The 19,947-nt window shown below is 37.3% G+C and overlaps 1 protein-coding gene across 18 annotated transcripts in view; it reads left to right on the top strand.

Moving 5' to 3' along the window:
* The window catches only part of mark2a (MAP/microtubule affinity-regulating kinase 2a), a 38,388-nt gene that overhangs the window by 14,329 nt on the left and 4,112 nt on the right, over positions 1-19,947 (top strand). For 3 of the 18 annotated variants that reach the window (XM_079585881.1, XM_079585875.1, XM_079585876.1), the window contains exons 2-16: positions 1,479-1,634; positions 5,767-5,820; positions 6,206-6,254; positions 6,558-6,623; positions 7,844-7,914; positions 8,207-8,263; positions 8,395-8,631; positions 8,708-8,827; positions 9,672-9,807; positions 10,469-10,581; positions 11,527-11,647; positions 11,735-11,862; positions 11,953-12,041; positions 14,641-14,778; positions 16,640-16,894. In XM_079585881.1, coding sequence (XP_079442007.1) covers positions 1,479-1,634; positions 5,767-5,820; positions 6,206-6,254; positions 6,558-6,623; positions 7,844-7,914; positions 8,207-8,263; positions 8,395-8,631; positions 8,708-8,827; positions 9,672-9,807; positions 10,469-10,581; positions 11,527-11,647; positions 11,735-11,862; positions 11,953-12,041; positions 14,641-14,778; positions 16,640-16,894 — 1,790 coding nt within the window. Of the gene's footprint in view, positions 1-1,202; positions 1,397-1,478; positions 1,635-5,766; positions 5,821-6,205; positions 6,255-6,557; positions 6,624-7,843; positions 7,915-8,206; positions 8,264-8,394; positions 8,632-8,707; positions 8,828-9,671; positions 9,808-10,468; positions 10,582-11,526; positions 11,648-11,734; positions 11,863-11,952; positions 12,042-14,640; positions 14,779-16,639; positions 16,895-17,676; positions 17,704-19,947 lie in introns of those variants that run through there. The other 15 variants (XM_079585877.1, XM_079585878.1, XM_079585864.1 and 12 more) reach the window with 8 other exon arrangements.

Genomic DNA, 19,947 nt, shown 5'->3' on the forward strand with positions numbered 1-19,947 from the left:
GTCAAACACTAGTCTCTCACTCACTCCCCATCAGTTTCCTCTTCTTCTTTTCCCTTGACTGCTGTCTGTCCTGTGACCTCTCTCTCTCTTTTGTTATCATCTCTGCTGGTCATGCACTGAAATGAAAAGGCCTGAAACTGAAAATACTGGTCTGATAACCAAACTGAATGTGTTCATTTTAAATTAGCCCTTGTTTGGAATAACGGAAGTTCTCTTAACTTATTTTGTTGGAGCCTAGATGTTATTGTAGTCATGGCTCGACAATAAAAACTTTTCCATTTGCCCAAGGCCAGTGTAAAAGACGCTTGGGACGGTTGAAGGAATGGTCACTGGCCTGTGTTTTTAAGTCTAGTCAAATGAATCCGTTCAAACACACAAACGAATACTCGTTTCAGTATAGGGCTGATAAAACGATAATGATAATTATTGCAATATATTTTTGACACACTCAAAGCGGTCACACAGATGGCATAGATGGAGTCTAAGACATTACAATTTAAAATATATTAAATTAGGAACCTGTAATTTTAAACTTTAATAATATTTGACAGTATTGCTGATTTTTTTTCTCTATTTGTAATTGAACAAATACAGCTTTGGTGAGCAAGACTTCTTTCAAAACATAGTTAAATCTTACTTACCCCAAACTTTTGAGCGGTAGTAGATCATTGCCCTGAATGGTCTGTGATATTTTTACAGGAATGTAATGTATGTTTTCAGATGTTTCTCTCGTATGAGAGAGAATTAATCTGATGTGCTACATAAGATAGACTTGTATGCTTTATTCAACCTTATTTGGTTATTAACACAATCCAATGATTGCACAAAGTAGGTTAAGTTTGCCATTTAGACTTTAGAAAACCGCTAGAAAACGCAAATATAAATTGAATATGCAGTCACATTTAAATATTGACTGCAATCTGCTTCTTTTAGTCATTGTGCTTGTCTGAAGAGGTGTTTAAACAACTGTTGAACACAACCTCTTTCCCAACTATATATCATTCATCAACAGCTGCTGTTTACTTGTAAACCTGAACCATTTAATCTGCTTTTTTAAGGTCAGTGAAGCTGTTATTGGATGTCAAAGGGTTTTCCGTTCTCATTTTTGGCCTGAAATTTCTGCCCGTTTTCTCTCAGGCAAAAAACAAAAATGATTTCTGATGAAATTGTGGTGCATCCCTAATCTCTGCTCTCTTTCACAGTCTCTTCCTTTGTCTACCTCACTCTTCATCTCTGCCTCTCTCTGCATGTCTGCTTGGTGTGAGAATCAGATGGTGACTGGCGACAGTCCTATCCAATCAGAATCAATTGAGCTCTGATAAGGATATTATTAAAGCAGTACTCTGCAAACCTCCCATCTGTGCTTTTTAAGTTCAACTTTCATAACCGCTCCCAGGTGAAGAACTGCTCTGGAATAGAAAAAAAACAACTAGTAAAAAACATTGGTCTAAACTGTTTTTTTCTCTCCCCCTTTGTAGTCTCACTCCGACTCTAAGCCTGGGGGGCGCTGCATCATGCCCCTCTCCACAACAGACGAGCAGCCCCACATCGGCTGCTACAGGCTCCTGAAAACCATCGGCAAAGGCAACTTCGCCAAGGTCAAACTGGCCAAGCATGTCCTCACTGGCAAAGAGGTGAGGATTGAGTTTGAGTTTAACCCCCAAAGAAAAATATGAGAAGGCAAAAACCGTTGGCTGGTTAATTGGCATGCTATTTGTCAGATGAGTGGAATGTCTTTGAATCATCTGTCTGATCTCCAAAATGCAGATGATGATGATTACATGCAACTCAGTTGTTAGCTCAAAAATATTATCCCAAAGTGTGTACTTCACTGGTGATGAGAATGTACTTTTGAGTATTTAGAAATGGCAATATAGTAGCGATATGGCAAAAATATCATATCACGATTTTTTTTCAGGAAATGCACGATTTTAACACTATTCTCTTTCATGTTGTTTTTACTATTTTGCAAGTGACTGAGCATTACATCCAAACTAATTTCGCTATTTTAAAAACAAAGCCTTACAAGGTAACAAAATATGAAATAAAAAAAGAATGGCAGACAATTTGGCCAAAGTGGCGCAAATAAAAATAGGCTACACAACATAATATACAAATGAAATAAACAGTGCTTTATTTTTTCAGCTACAGTAGGTGTATTTAACAGTGGCATTCAAGAAAGAAATTTAATTAACAAATATAAAAATCAAACACCACATAGACATCACTGTATAAATTATACAGTTGATTCTATTAAAGCTTACTTTTAAAGGGCAGTGAGTGATTTTCTCTTTGTGTTTTGTTGTTTTATTAACATTAAAGGATTATTCTTAAACTGATTTAAGATTTTTAATCTTTTTAAAAGATTTAAAAATTAAAACACTGCTAATTACACAACTTGTTATAAAATATATAGTATATATATAGTATATATAGTGCATATTATTGATCTTATTGTCACTTTTTTTATTTTTTTTTATTAAAGGTGCTGTATGGAGTTTTTCTACTAAAATGAATCCATTTTTTATTACCTGTGTGTGAAGGGGTTGTAATCTCACAATAAAATGATCCACTTGGTGGGTTTTGCGATTACCTCTCAGGGAACTACACTAACCTTTTCCACTGGTGGCACTTGCGCTACTAACTTTTTCAGTTACTGGCGCAAAACATGATTTGGTCGCACAAATTAATTATAGTAAGCCGCTCTGGATAATAATGAACAATAATGAAACTGTATTGCATACAGATGTGCTTTTTATTTTACTTTCCATCTTTTAAACCACATGCCGCCTTGTTTTCTTTAACATTGGTTGGGATAGATTTACTGCAATAGAAAATACAGCACACAATAATGTGCAAAATTAATTTATTTTGGATTTTCAACATGCTATGGTTGCCACAGATGGGCAGACTCCTGAACTCTTAAAATAAAATAAATATAATCCATAAAATAATATATTAGATTTTCAGCAGCTATTGACTCTTCAGTATTAAAGAAAAAAAAATGCATGTCTACTTCACAATTAAGTGAATAAGGCTATATTATAAGCTACATTGAACTTAATTATCAATTCAGATTCCTCACTTGCTCGGTTTGCTTGACGCCGCCGAAATGCAGTAGGGAGGGCTGCTGCGTCACGGGATATGTACATGTCTATACATTTCGCGTGCTTCATACTGTCATTGTGAAGCTTCAATTTACATGAAGCTGTGTTTACATGGACACTTATAATCGGATTGACAGCTCAATCGGACTAAAAAATCTTCATTTAAACACCTTAATCGATCGGATTGAGCTCGATCCGAATGAAATTTCGATCCCACTAATTGTTTTGGATTCTCATCCACAGACGACTGGTTTTGGCCGCGGGGAGGGGCATTTTTACTGCGTGATAAATATAAGCAGCACGGCAAAACGGTTCAATGCTCATTGTCTCCAAATCATGACCAGAGACGGATTAATATTACGTCTGCTGTTTAAAACAAAGAACCAATAGAGGAGACTAGCTATGCGCGAACAGCGGGAAACGTGTGACATATAAACGCGCACATCAACCCGATTACTTTATAAGTCGCGGGGCTGAAGCCAACTTTGTGTTGAATGCTCAGAGCACGTTATAAAACGTATACTTAAAATACACATTTCTGTTTTAATAAATGCTCATAGTAAATCATAGCATATTGCCTAAAACATAAGGTAGGTACAAAAATAATCAGTGATACATTTGCGACCCATTAAAAATTAGGGTCGCAACGGCATTTCAAAAGGTCGCATATGCGACCATTTTGGTCGCAGTGTAGTTCCCTGCCTCTGAAAGCAAGTATTCCTATTTCTATGTGAAGTCTCCGGGTTGGATTTGCCGTGAAATCTAGTGACGTGACTGAGACCTGCATGCGCGCTCCCGAGCGTCTCGGCTCTCGCCTCGTCTACTGACTTTGCACTCAATAGCGACGACACTGCAACTTTATGACATGGAGTCTGCTAATACTAGGAAACGACTAGCACAACACAGACTCCAACACAAACTCCACATAATAATAAAAAACAAAAGAAAGCACGAGCTCGCGCTTGTAAACGTATTGGTTGCAATCTGAAACATCACCGCTAGATGCCGCTGAAAACTCCATACAGCACCTTTAAACATGACCTTTTAATGTTTAATTGAAATATCATGACTCAACAGTCTTCTCTTTGGTTACCTATGCCAGACTTCTCCAATAGTTGTCTGCTTAAACTTAAAATCTTTCTTACAATCAATTGCAAGCTCATATTCACATCTGCTGCCACAACCAGTGAATTGACCCTTCGCAGGGAGTTTGATTGACAGGTGATCTGACCAATCATACTTCTCCATCCGCCATTTTGTCCGACAAAGCAGTCAGGAGAGTTAGATTAACATGGGAGGATTTGAACTTAAAAAAAGGAGTGTACTGACGCCTTTCCGCGGTTAAAACAACATTCCTTCCTATGTTCATTCATGTTTATTTGATGCTATAAATTAACTAGAAGGAAGAGATGATCGGTTCACGAGCAGCTTTAACTGAGGCTCTACAGCGATCTGTCAGACACTTTAAAAAGCCACAAAACGGTATTTATGGTTTAAATTTCTTTTTTAAAAAATGACCAAATTTGAAAGGATGAGACCGTTTAATATCAAAAGTAACCTGGTCTGTCCTGTCTGTCAGCGCGCTGTCAGTGTCCTCTCTGCTCCGCGATGTATTTTTCACTGCGTGAGAACATGGTGTGCCGTGAGAGTAGCGTAGCTTGTCGGACATAGCAACAGTAACTAAAGGGGGCGGGTCTTTACGAACGGAGCCAAGTCACCGCCCAATGTTAGTTTTTCAATAATTTTTCACTTGGTTGTACGTCACAATGTGGAAGAAGTTATCTGTTGCTACTTCCGTTACATTACAAATTTAAAGTGCTTTATTACTTCTTTTTTTAACATGAAATAAAATCTAGCTGAGATAAAGAAATTTAGCTTTAATGTTTTAATAATAGTAATGCATAGGTGCATCTGTTATATCATACAAATACTATGCTCATTTGAAATACAGCTGTTCATTTACAATTCCTGCATAATGAGCTGATCAATTGACTTTTGCGTTCCAGTTGTCATTAAAGCACCATGAACCCCTCTGTTTCAGCACCAGTCAGTTCTCACCGTAGTTTTGAAACATGCTACAAAAAGTGGGCATAGTGAGCTGGAGGGCGAAGAGGGACCAACAACACAGAAACGGCTTCTAATTTGGACAGTTTTATTTTACTCTCATTAAAAGCATCAAAGCTCCCCACAAATGCACTCTGCAAATTACCATTTACAATTACATGCAAATTACACGCAACACAAACACATGGTTTTGTAAGCTCATCGTAAATTAAACCAAAAGAAAATGTGGTTTAGGGTTTCTTGACCTTTTAAATGTCTCTGAATCCTCCACTTGCTGTTCTTTGGTGCATGCTACAACACCCTTTATATCAGACTTGTTTTTGGATCCCCTTGCCTGCTAGTATGAGACTGCATGGTGTCTGAGACACCGATAATGCACTTGATAGAGAAGAGGGGGACAAAGATGAAACCTGTGGTTTTGCGTGTGTGTGCACTCGCCGCAGGAGCGGCGCGCTGTAATCTCAATGCGCCGTAAATTGTTTCCTGATGATGTGAGATTGTGATCTGTAAATGCAGACCAAAGCTGATGTGTGCCTTCTGCCTCAAGGCTTTTCCTTGCGCTTGTCCTAACTAAACTCTTTACCCTCTCGATCAGGTGGCGGTGAAAATCATAGACAAGACTCAGCTCAATTCATCCAGTCTTCAAAAGGTGAGTGTGACCCTTCCTCAAGGTTAATGAGGTCAGAATTTAATTTCAGAAGTTTACTGGTAAATTTTAGTTTTTTTTAACTCTCCCACCCCTGTTAAGTTGTCTTTCTTCCTGTTGCCTTGTGACTTTCAAAACGCAAAGCCTTTTCTCTGTTGGGCTCATGGCAGATAATTATAGGAAATTAGGCTCAAATACTTCCTGAAGTAAAGGGTTGATTTGCTTTGGGGAGAGAGAAGAGAAGAGGGGGGGAGGGGGGATTGTTCGGTGGTGAGGGGTTCTTAACCACATCTTACTCATGTGCACAAGCTTGAAATATTTATGCTCTGTGAAGGACAAACACATCATCTGTTTGCAACACATTGACATCTTCTGTCTCCTTTTTCAGCTATTTCGGGAAGTGAGGATCATGAAGGTCTTGAATCACCCAAATATCGGTGAGCTTAACTGACAGACAAATCGCCCTTAAGTCTCTCAGCTTGAGTCTCCAGTTTTCCGGTTTTGGCAGTAGCCACTGTTTTTTTCCCCCCTTTTTTGGGTTCATTAATCCTTGTCCAAATGTCAGTGTTTTTCTGTGCAACTGGATTTGGTGAGCGTAAAACCTCTTGGGTATAACCCAAATCAAAATGATTTTTAGTCTTCATTCAGAATGCTGAAAATTGCAAATAAAGCAAAACAAATTGTGTATGTGAGTTGAACCTGTCTTGCATTCCTTTTTTCCCTCTTCTGTCCTCATGTAGTGAAGTTATTTGAAGTGATTGAGACCGAGAAGACACTCTACCTGGTGATGGAATATGCCAGCGGAGGTGAAAACTCTCCCCAACCCATTTTAACCTCTTTTTTTTTTTTTTTTTAACCCTGTTACATCCTGTACTGTTTTTCTCTCGTATGCACTATGAATGTTCAACTGTTATGTAAATGCCTCTAGTTACTATAGACAGGATTTGGCTCTCAGTCTATAGTTTGATCACTGTCCCCATTAAATACCTAAATTTACCAGGATACTATATATTCATTCTTCAAATTTCAGAGCCTGACCCGGATTAAAAAGCGCTGCTGTTCAGCACAGTTCAGTGATTTAGGCAGTGTGACTTGAAGTGTAAAAATTAATGCATCTATGCGTGAGATTCTTTAAAAGCCTTCTATAATAGATCTAAATCAAATCTAACTGGGATGTTAACAAAATTTAAGTAATTTGCACTTTCTATGGTACAGTTTAAAGGAACACTCCACTTTTTTTTTTAAATAGGCTCGTTTTCCAACTCCCCTAGAGTTAAACAGTTGAGTTTTACCGTTTTCGAATCCATTCAGCCGATCCTCCAGGTCTGGCGATAGCACTTTTAGCATAGCTTAGCATAGATAATTCAATCTGATTAAACCGTTAGCATCTCTCTCAAAAAAATTACCAAAGAGTTTCGATATTTTTCCTATTTAAAACTTGACTCTTCTGTAGTTATGTCGTGTACTATGACCGACGGAAAATTAAAAGTTGCGATTTTCTAGGCCAATATGACAAGGAACTATACTCTCATTCCTGCGTAATAATCAAGGAACTGTGCTGCCGTACCAGCAGGTGCAATGATATTAAAAACTTGGTGCCTGTCACGTTGGAAGTTACCTAGCTGGGGACTATTTTCAGGTGTTGCGTAATATCATTGCGCCTGCTGGTACATTAAATATATATACTTTTTTTTTTAAAACATTAAGATCGCCAGACGACAGCTGAAAAACATCCCACTGCAGACACAACATTCCTTGGGAAACACTAGAACCCACATATTCTACTTTGTACGTCATGCAAACAGATTGTAGATCCCAACACGTACACGTCATCAATATTATCAATATTGAATTATGACGGCTCTAGTTTCATTTAATCAGTCACCTATTTGTTTCACAAGGTATTGATTCATAGTAAAGTACCAGCGGCTGTAAACGCACCAAAGCCACACCCTAGCTTAGCTTTCCAATTTGTGCTTCTGTTTCTTTTCTAAACGTGACTGTTGTTCCTCTTCTTGGTTTGCAGGTGAGGTGTTTGATTACCTCGTAGCCCACGGCAGAATGAAAGAGAAAGAGGCCCGGGCCAAATTTAGACAGGTGAGAGGCTGTGCATGTTTTGTTTTTTTATCCACTCACTTGTGCATATTTGATATCGCTGTTGCATGAACACAAAACACCATAGGAGCTGTAAACACATGAGTGGTGTTTGGGTTTGTCTGAATTTAAGAAAATTTAAACACCCGGTTACATGACTGTATGGTTAGTCCAATCACGAGGAGACAGTATTGACTATTGTTTAAAATCATCAAACTAATGGTTTTAGCACTCAGTTTGTGTATAAGCTTTTGTTATGATTCAAGTACCTATTTTTGTGTGTGTTTGCGGGCAGATTGTGTCAGCAGTGCAGTACTGTCACCAGAAGTGCATTGTCCACAGAGACCTCAAGGTACACAAGATACATTTTCACACTCTATTTTGTGTCTTTACCTCTGCCTTTGTGAGTCTAGTCTTCTATACTGATGCAAGTTGGTTTCATCTCTAAATACATTATCGCTAAAGATCCTCCCTTGCTTACAGGCAGAAAACCTGCTCCTGGATGCAGACATGAATATAAAAATAGCAGATTTCGGCTTTAGTAACGAGTTCACACTGGGCAACAAGCTGGATACTTTTTGTGGCAGCCCTCCATATGCTGCACCCGAGCTCTTTCAGGGGAAGAAGTACGACGGGCCTGAGGTGGATGTCTGGAGTCTTGGGGTCATACTGTATACACTGGTCAGTGGTTCTTTGCCGTTCGATGGACAGAACCTAAAGGTGAGCACAAAGAAATGGGAGTAAAGGTCAACAGCTTTGCGTTGTATTCTGAATATTTGTGTTCTGGTGTTCTTAGGAGCTGCGAGAACGCGTTTTGAGGGGGAAGTACAGGATTCCCTTCTATATGTCGACCGACTGTGAGAACTTACTGAAGAAATTCCTCATACTCAACCCAACCAAGAGAGGGAGCCTTGAGGTTTGTACAGGCTTTAAAACTTATGCAAACTTAACTTTTAACTATTGGTGTAGAGTCTGGTCTACATTGCAGCTTATTCTGAGCAAGAATATATTTGTTTCTTAGGGATTGATCTTTTTATTAAAAGATTTTGTATAGGTTTTGTTTTACCCTTGCCCTAGACTTTCAATATGAAAATATGAAAATTTATCAAAAATGTATTACTTTGTTTAAAACTAATAAACAAAACTAAAAGTATAATAATAAACCATTACCAAATGAGACGTGACAAAGGAAAGTTCTTGAACAGAATATTTTAATATTATGCATAGTTTCCAATCAGATTGTAACTGTCCATATGCAAAAACATTGTGAAAATGTATAAAAAATAATAAAATAACATAAAATACTGCCTATGAATGAGCCTTTTAGATATAGTATGTAAGATTAAATGCCTATGAAGTATGAACCTCTCGAACTGTGGTAAATCCAGTTGTTCTTGTGCAGATACCTGGTAAACACAATGGACTGATTTAAACCTTGATTCCTGGAAATTACATAAAAAGCCAGCCGATCAAGTATGGTGATTTTAGCCAGCTTTTGCTATTTTTGCGTGCAAAATGCATCAGACTGTTCATGAAGGGTCTGTGGGCGTATAGTCTGAGGCTTAGACTCCGCATAAACAACTGTTTGCAGATTGATATGTTTTTGATGGAGTGATTCAGCGTTTCAGCACTGTGTGATGTGCTCAGGTGACTATCTGTGCATCCCATTCATAAAGCCCAACTCTTGTTGCATTACGTTACTCCTCCCCTAATATGATGTCTTCACTTTTATTCCCTTTCTTTCTGCTTGCACTCAGCAGCAGATCATGAAGGACCGATGGATGAACGTGGGCCATGAGGATGATGAGATGAAGCCCTACATAGAACCCCAACCTGACTACAAGGACCCTAAGAGGACAGGTCAGCACTCCATCAGTGCAGCGGGTTGGAAGAGAGGTGGGGCAGACGTGGCCCGGGGCTTTGGTTGTGGGTGGGATTTGAGACAGAGATGGGTTATGATTGGGTAATAAATCTTGGTGATGGGACTGGATCTAAATTCCTTACAGCAGCTCATCTGAGCATCTTTATTTGTGAGTTAAAGCAACGATTGATGATTTTCCTGCTTTCTAACGCTTTCAAATTTCCTGTTTTCTCATCTCTTTATGGTTTGTGTTTGAAAATGGTTTGCATGATTATTTGTTTATTTTGAGAGTATTTTTTTTAAATCAATACATTTAGTTGTTTTACATACCGTAGTTATAATATGCTTAGAAAATTGGGTATCAACGAAATTTGCACCATTTGTACTGCATACATAAATTATACCCTAAATTGTATTGCATTTCTAAGCAGTCATACTTTTTTGACTAGTGGATTGCATTTTTGAAGGAATCTCAGCCATATATAGTGACTAGAATATCGGGACATAGGTGATGGGCTCTTATGGCCTGATCCAGTAATAAATCACCCACCAAAACATCCAATTCAACTTAGAATACACATGGTGACAAGAAGTTATGCTTGAGGATATATTATATATAAAACTAATTCAGCATGTTGTGAAACTTGTAAGCTGTTTTTTTTCCCTACTTATTAACGCTCTGGTCTCTGTCCTTAGATATTATGCTACGAATGGGATACTCTTTAGAGGAGATACAAGACTCCCTTATCAACCAAAAATACAATGATGTCATGGCAACTTACTTATTACTGGACTATAGGAACTCAGAGGTATGTTGCTCTAAATATCTTATGAATATCTGTTTTGCATGTAATTTAAAAAATATATTTTTTTTTATAGTTTTGTTCTATGTTTTGTTCTGTTTGTTCTTTTTTTGGTTCTTTTTTGTTTTTGATTGGTTCTTTTTTTTTCAGTTTGTCCATTTTATTTACTAAAACTGCTATATTAAGCCAATGATGCAAAGAATTTCTGTAATTAGTCATTAATATAGGCACCTTACGATTCATATTAGAGCGTGGAGATTCTTGATAAATTGTGAATAATGATTTTTCTGTTTAGAAACCACGATTCTGAATAGACTAAACAAAACAGTATATTAAGAAATATTTAATTAATTTTTAATTCTAAAAAAAAAAATCAGTTTTAATGAATGATTCAAGGATTCACTCATAAAGACTTGACTTGTTTGATTATGCCTACTGGATGAATCAGAATTTTTAAACGAATCTCTTCAATGAATGATTCAATGACAAATAAATTTTTTGTCACTTGTTGCCACCTACTGGCGTGATGTAACTGATGCAATCTTTATTTGAAGGTCAAGTTTCAAAAGGTGATTTCCTTTACTTTTGATCACTACTGTAGACATCAGTGTTTATATCCGAACTATGAGACAGAAATAATGATACTGAGTGGTTGAAATGACTTCTTGCTCAGAGGCAGTGCCAACACAGTAAGATCGCATGGGTGTTTGACTCAAGTGATCTTTTAACGATTGATCATGCAGCTCTTCATATATATGATTTTATTTTAGAGGCTTCATTATACATGAGATAAACCATGGAACAGACATGTGAACTAAGTTGTATTGTTCCTGTTTTTTTAATGAGAATCGTTATTAACTTTTATATTGTAATTATGCAGATTTGAAGCGATGAGCACACAAATGTTAAATGCTTGTTGTCTTGATACCCTTTTCTATCTCCCCCTCCTAGCTGGATGAACAATCATTAAAGCACCGCCTAAGCACTGACCTCACAAACAACACCCATTCACCTTCTCAGAAGGGACAGCGCAGCACCTCCAATCAGAAGTCCCGCAGATCCACAGACCAAAGTAAGCATCATTCCGCTGGTCATTAGCCACAATAAGCACTGGCTCTCTTGGTTTGTAGATCTCAAATATTTTCTCTTTCTGCCACAGGCTCTTCTGTTTCCACCAAGCGTCCTCAGGGCGACAGTAAGCACATCGCCGGTTCAAGCAGCTCCAGTAAAGTCCCTCCCAGCCCGCTGATCTCCGGAGACCATAAGAAAACTCCTACCCCTTCCACTGTGAGTACAGAGCCCCCTGAGTAGTCATAGTCAACAGGGTTGTGAGTTCACATCACTGATTTCTCTGTCTGCTCTCCTTGTGCCGTATAGAACAGCATCCTATCCACAGGCACCAGCCGCAGCAGGAACTCTCCAATCACTGAGAGATCCACTCTGGGTGTACAGAACGGCAAGGACAGGTACTGCCACATTCCACTTTATGCACAATCTTCCTTTCAGCCACGGATCACATGGAAGAGCCTATCAAACACATTTCTGCAAAGTGGACTGGTGTTAAAAGTAGTGTATGCGTGTATGTGTATATTTAGACTTGGAAAGCTTCTCTGCTCTCGACTCATTCTGTCAGGCTGTTGCCCTGCCAGCATAGGAAACATAATCCTGTTATGCACACACATACATTCACACATTGACAATTGCACACATTTGAGCGCAGCACGAAGCTGAAATCGGTTCAGCTAGATTTGCGACGCCTTCGGGAACTTCGAATTAGTCCAGATTAAAACGGAGTAATGATTAAAAAGGCTTGACCACTTGGGTTCCTTTTTAATACAATAAAATGCAATAAAATGTAATAAAATACAATATTCCAGGTTATTTTCAACTTAATGTCTGTCGGTGGCATGCTAGTGATTGGCACAGGCAATAAGTGTGTCTTGTCATTCAGGGAAACTCTTACAGCTATACACTTAAAATGAATCAATGCATAAAATATAATATAAAGTGTTAATACCTTTGTAGTCACTGAGTTTTTGTTGTTAAGTATCTTGTGCTCACTAAGACTTTTATTAATCAAAAATACACTAAAACATTGTTAATATTGTGAAATATGATCAGTTTAAAATGAACTACTTTCTGCAGTTTATTCCAGTTATGGCAAAGCTGAATTTTCAGCATCACTACTCCAGTCTTCAATGTTACATTTTCCTTTAGGTTTCTTTGATTAGAAAATTCAGAAGAACAGCATTTATTTGAAATGGAGATCTATTTTTTTTTATATTATAAATGTCTTTACTGATGCTTGATCAATTTATAAATACATTATTGATAAATATTACTTTAAAAAATAAAAGTACTGACCCCTAGCTTAAACTGTAGTATGTTAGCATAAGAATGGTATCTTAGAATCTCTTACAGACCCTGCTTGTCTAAAATTACATCCTTATATCATTCAATCCATAATATGACCAACTAAACAGTAAATCTAATTACTTTCTCTCAGTAAACACACAAGTTTTGCTCCACCCACCGGAATTATGTTGATAACTAGATTTCCATCCACCTAGAAAAATGATTTGGATAACTGCACAGTTCAAGCAGGCAATGTAAGTGCTTTTTACAGAAATATAAGCTGCACATGTCCTCTTAAACCCTCTGGGCAGCATGCCAACTATTGTAACTCCATTAGTTAATTTTTACACACTCGGGGACAAGTGAGAATTGTTGTCTGTGGTAATCAACAGAGTGCCACAGATGCTGTCGATAAAGCCTATGTTGTAAACCACCTCGAAATTTTCTCTAATGGTTTCTATAAAGGTGCCCATAAATATCTACTGTGGTGAATTCCAGCAGTCGGAGCACTGCAGATTTTATTTGTATTTTACCAAATTGATACTAAAATAAAAAAGTCTGATCTGTTTCATTATGGTATCGAGACATGTTGCTTATGTTCATATTGAACAGATTAGCAGATTGAAAAGAGAAAACTACTTAATACTCTGAATGTATTGACTACATACTGTACTTTGAATTTGACTATCTACTTTGAATTTATTGACCGCTTGTGTACAGTTACAATTGAATTTATTATGTTAATGTCACGGTTCCCACAGTCATGTAAAACTCAGAAAGACTGAGAATTTTTAAAATTGATGTTTAGATTCCAGTAATGGAGTAGAGGAAAAAATTCAATTCAATTTATTGAAAATTCATAGAAATATATATAGTGTTGTTGTTTTTTGCTCTGCTCTAAAATATTACATTGCCTTAAATTGAGTAGGAACCCCGTAATATGTAACTTTAAATAAAGGAGTGTGTTCCATTGCTTTTTTCAACTGTGGACACTGTCGAGAATCAAGAAACATCACTGCTATTGGTACGTCGACTACTGAATTTTACTGCAGATACTGAGACACACTGACGTATTACCGCTGATTGGTATGTAGTCAATCTCATTCCTTAATCTGGAATTAGTAATTTTTTGCCTGACCCAAATAATCAGGTTACCGAGAGAAGAGATGTGGGAAACCGAAAACAGCAGCCTTGTTATATGGATGTTTAATTTAGCTTGAGGTGACAGGCAGCAGCACAGTCAGAATGCTGACGCGGAAAGAGTTTTATATGTGTGCGCAAGGTCAGTTGCAGAGAAGCAAATAAAAATACGTAAATTGAGTTTATGGGAGTAGCTTTTAAAAGCACATCATGCCCATGAGGCTTATACTGTCAGACGCTTTTGATAATCATCACTGCATCTCATTTCAAATTCTAACACGATGAACAGAGACAGAGCGAGCTTTCCAGTGATAATGCAAGTTTGATCCAACTTTGACTAGCTTTGATCTGTATAGATCTAAGAATAGACTAAAAAGAGCCCAAACTTGCATTATCGCAACGCAGTGTTGTATTTTTATCTCCTGGTGTGTGTGCTTTTGTCTAATTCCATCACTTTCTCAACCCTCATCCCATCTTTGCTGAATCCGCTTTATAACCTCACCCATACCTCCCTCCACTCTGTACGTTGGGATGTTCGTACGTGGGGGCTGTTATTCATCTTTCCCCCAGCCTGAACACTCCAGGGTCCCGCGCCTCCACCGCCTCAGCGGCCGCGGTGCTCGCCGCCTCATCCCGCACCCGCCACCACAAGTCCTTTTCCACCTCCGCCCACCCCAGCCCCCCAGACCTCCATGCACATCGCCCCAGGCAAGTGGCAGCCAAACTCCAATCTATTCCGAAGGGGGATTCGACTTCAAGAATTAGTGACGAGTAATGTCGTATGATTTTTTTTGAGTTTTGGAATACATGAGATCCGCAGACTGAATTCGTCAAGCAAAGAGATGGGAAGGCCCTGAATTTTTTTTTTTTAAACCCTGTCTACTTTTCTCTCACTCGTTGTCCACAATAATACAACCGTCTCACTCGCCATCCCACTTTCCCATCCATGTGAACACACGTCACATACCTGCCAGCTCATTCCTTTCTAACCCATAATTCACATGCATGCTTTAACTAGATGTCTGTCTTTTCATGCAAGATCCTCCTTCATTCATGCATGTGTTGCTTGGTGTCATGCTGTTGTGTTTTAGGTCTGCTGCTCCATCCTTCTCCACCCCTTCTTTTCTGCAGACAAACTAGACGGTGCACTAACATCCTCTAAAACCGGTCTCACTGCATGTTCCATTTTGGAACCGTCACAGACAGTTGTATGCATGCTATAAAAGGGTTTTGTCTTCCTCCGTAAAGTTTTTTGTTGTTTAAATCTTGTTATTTGTTGGTAATAGCTGCATGATAACTATTATGGGTGACGTGTGTCATTTTTTTTCTGTGTTAAAATACTTGTTCCCAGTTTAATGTGGATAGACTAAGCCAAATTTTAAATACCGTTGTATTCTGAAGACATGGGATTTATTAATATAAAAATTCTGTTGATACTGATAAAAATACTGATAAGAACTCTCTTTGAACTACCTTTGAAAAATACAGTAAAAACTGTAATATGTGAAATATTATTACAATTTATTCTTGTGATGGCAAAGCTGAATTTTCAGCATCATTACTCCAGTCTTCAGTGTCGCATGATCTTTCAGAAATCATTCTAATATGCTGATTTGCTGCTCAAGAAAACTTATCACAGTTGAAAACAAATGTTTTTGTAGATACATTTTTTTAATTGTAATTGTAATTCAAGATTCTTTGAATAAAAAGTTCAAAAGGGCAGCAACGATTTGAAATGGATATCGTTTAAAGCATCATAAATATCTTTAGTCATTTTTGATCAATTTTAATGCATAAGTTAATTAATTTAAAATATATATTATTGACCCCAAACTTTGATCTGTAGTGTTTTATGATGCTACAAGTACATTTTTTAATTACAACATTGTAATGTACACTATGAAAAATGTATTAATTTAGACATTTTCTGAAGATTACATTTAACTGTTAAATTAAATTCAAATTGTTTACTTTAAGTTAGTTTAACTTTAAGGGAGCATTGGATTACTATGTAATCTAAATGTAAAAATAGGTTAAATGAGCTGCACGGTCAATATTATACACAATATCAGCCAAGACAAGATATTTAACTAATATATGATATAGTGATGCAGAGGTTACACACTTTACCTTTAACTATTACCTATTGTATGTTTTTGTAACATTAAAAAAAACAATGTGGTCCTCGTGATTTAAGCCTGTGGATTGTCACATGTCTGGCATGGTACTGAAAGGGCTGATGGTGGAATTGTACTTGGATTTCACACGCATGTGCATGCTTGGATTTTATTTCATCACATTTTAAAATCAATCTCAAATTAAATGTTGGTTCATTTCCACAAGGATAATTTGTCATCGGTGCATTAGCAGCAAGAGCTACAGTTGTTATTATAATGAAATGGCCTGTTTGTTCTTTTAGTCCCTGATTATTGAAGCTGCATGTTGAAAACAAGTGGCTTAAATGTACTGTGTTAAGCCTTAACGTGTTTTAATGGATGCTAAAATGGAGTTGAATAAAGTATTAACCGATTCTATTTTCACCTTTGCAAACTTCTTTGTAAAAAAACAGCACAGGCAACCAGAGAGCACCAGTTGTGTCCCCCTCAGCTCAGAACATTTCCTCAATGGCTGACCGTACCAACTTCCCCAGAGGGGTGACTAGCAGAAGCACTTTCCACGCTGGCCAGCAAAGAGCCACACGAGACCAGCAAGCCTCAGCATACAACGACCCCTCTGCCTCCCCTTCCCTTTCCCACGGCAACAGCCAGGTGCGCCGTCCCGGGACGGGTATCTTCAGCAAGTTTACTTCCAAATTTGTACGCAGGTGAGTTTATGATCGGTCCACATGACGACACGGTTACTTGCAATTGCGAAATATTGAGTTCAGAAATACACATACACACGTTCTCATTACTCTCACCAGTGCTCCCCTCTTTCAGGACGAAATGGTTTGGACTGGCACTATTTTTTTATAGCTATGATCATGAACTCTGAAACAAAGGGCCTCTGGAGCAGAGATGGTTTTAAGTGTGAGAGATGCTAACTGCTAACATTAAATCCAGGGTTCCCACAGTCAGGGAATAACTAGAAATATCAGGGAGCGATTTCCATGCCTAGAAAAGTCATGGAGATTCACTATCGACTTATTTAGTTTTTGTAGTTATGCTAATTTAATTGCCTAAACAATCTATACATTTTTTATTTATTTATCTTTATTCGGTAATCAGAAATAATTTGGAAAGTCCTCGAAATACATTGGCCAAAATGTGTGGGAACCCTGCAAACCTTGCCCTGATCTAACATCCATCATTCCTGCAATGCATTTACAATTCACAATTTCTTCAGCGATCCTAAATGGCCCTGTTGTAACTTAATAAATTGCAATTCCCATTCTTTAATCTGACTTTAAACACCGGTGCCATTTTTAGTGCCCCCCAGCTAACACTAAAGCTCAGAATAACCTTTCATTGGTTTCATAAAGAACTCTTTTTAAAATCTTTTCATCTATCAGCAAAACAGGAAGTATTTAATTGAGAGCTTTTTCAATGGTTCATGCACATGTGAGAAACACTTTATTTTCCCTTTTTTCTCTAATTTTTTTTGTAGAAATCTCTCATTCAGATTTCCCAGAAGGTAGGCAATAACACTACCCTTGCGTTTTCTTAAGACAATGTCTTTTTCCTGTGCTCTATATTCCTTCTGTAATGTCTTGTCAACATTTATTATTATTCCATATGCATATCTTTTCATATATATATATTTTTTTTTACTAATGCTCTGCGTTCATTGCCTGACTCACTACTCCGCCAGCCCTCTTTTCTTCCTTGTCTTACCTCGATGAATAACACATCCCTCTTTTATTTGCATTACATCCCGTTCCTCTCATATGAACTCATGGAGTCCGGTCATGTACATTGTTCCTCAGATCTTGTGAATGGTCTTCCTGTGCCCTCGTCTGTACTGTCATCATGCAACATGGCTACACTCCTACAATGCAGTTAAATGACAGTGTGATACACACTCCAAGTTTGCCAGATGTTTGTAGATTTTCAAATTAGACCATTAGACAAGGACTGAACTCTTGATAAAACACTTAAATCTAAATGATTTTGATGCTCAGTTAATTTAATGGTTTTTCTTGCACATCTACTTAAAATACTCAAATGTACAGCTATCTCTACATCTACAGTGCCTGGGTAAAAAAAAATTGTAAGCTTGCAGTCTAAATTTAATGTGATGAAAGGGAAAGACGGGGCGCTGCTATAAATAGACAAAACACATCTTTCTATTGCAATGTCCACAACAAACATACAGCATGACAATTGTAGTCCGATTCATCAACAAATGAACTGATTCATTTAAATTAATCTGTCAAAGACGGATGCGTTAAAATCGACTAGGCTGTTCTAGCAAGTTGTTTTGTCATGTTCAACTCAAAATGAACAGAGAACTGTTATTTAAATGGGTTGCTTGAACGCTAGCTAGCTCGCCCTTGTGTCGTTCCAAACCCATAACGACTGAAGTTCATCTTCAAATCACAAATGAAGATATTTTTAATGAAACTTGAAAGATTTCAATTGAGCGATAGTCCAAATCTTCTAAAGAGACACGTTTGTGTTATATGATGAACTGATTTAATTTAGATTTTTATTCATATATAAACATTGATCATTACGCGTACATGGAGAACGAGTATGATAAAGGGAAGCTCATGTGCTTGCTGCACAAGAACAATAGGCTTGCATGACTTTCAAGAACAAACCTCATTGGTTCTTGTGTGTTAAGCAAATACTTTTGAGCTTCTGTTTACCATATTTGATGTGCTTTGTGCATTGATCAATGTTTAAATATGAATAAAAGTCTAAATCAAATCTCTTCATATAAAATAGTCTTGATTAAGACTTGCATTTAACCGTTTGATTTACATGGATTACTTTTTACGTTCACTTTATGAACCTTAAGTTTAGGATGCGTGGACTTTCAATGGACATTCTCAGGTTTAGTAAAACATATCTTTGGTGTTTTAAAGATTCTTGTGTGTTTGGAAGAACTTGAGGGCGAGTAGATTACTTATTTTTGGATGAACTATCCTGTTAAGTGTTGTGAGATTTGAATCAGTGTAGTTTCTGACTGGTTGTTTAAATCAAAAAGTGTTTCAAAAACCTAGTGTTATAAATGGTTCCTTCATTAAAGGCACAATATGTAAGATTTTTGGATTAAAATGTCCCAAAACAACTAGAACAATGTTATACATTTTGTTGACTTGTGTACGTACTTTATCCCAAATGTTTAAATTCAAAGAAATCAGTCATTTTAACCAGTTTAACGGTCCGTATCATTGCGTCACCTGTCAATGACGTTATATCAGTGTTATCCTCGATTTCCAGTTTTACTTCCGTAGAAACCATGGAAACACCAAAGACGGTTTAATATATTGTGTTTTACTAGACTGGTGAGCACCTGTTTGGGTTACACTACTGTCAAGTGGCTAACATGGCGTAATCAGAAAAAGCTTTATTTGTAGTAACAGTAATACAGCATTTTGCAATATACATGCAATATCTTTTAAACTGCATACCATTTAGCAACACAAGTCATCCAGCTTTTATTAATATAATATTTTAATATCGATCTGGCTTACTGCAGTGTCTCATTATACCAGCCACCAAGCTAATGCAGAGAGTAACGTTAACAACAATTTGTCAAATAAATTGACCTGTATGAATAGTGTCAGCACTTGCAGCTGTTTTAGACAATTTAAATAAAACTATGTGAATTTTAGTGATTAAACGTAACTAACAAAATTCAAGTTCAGGGAAGAAGGTGAAATTAAACATAATTATAATCGTAAAATAAACCACAAAGCAAAAGGAGCGA

Source organism: Phoxinus phoxinus (assembly GCF_949152265.1).
Source record: "Phoxinus phoxinus genome assembly, chromosome: 17".
NCBI classification, from domain to species: domain Eukaryota; kingdom Metazoa; phylum Chordata; class Actinopteri; order Cypriniformes; family Leuciscidae; genus Phoxinus; species Phoxinus phoxinus.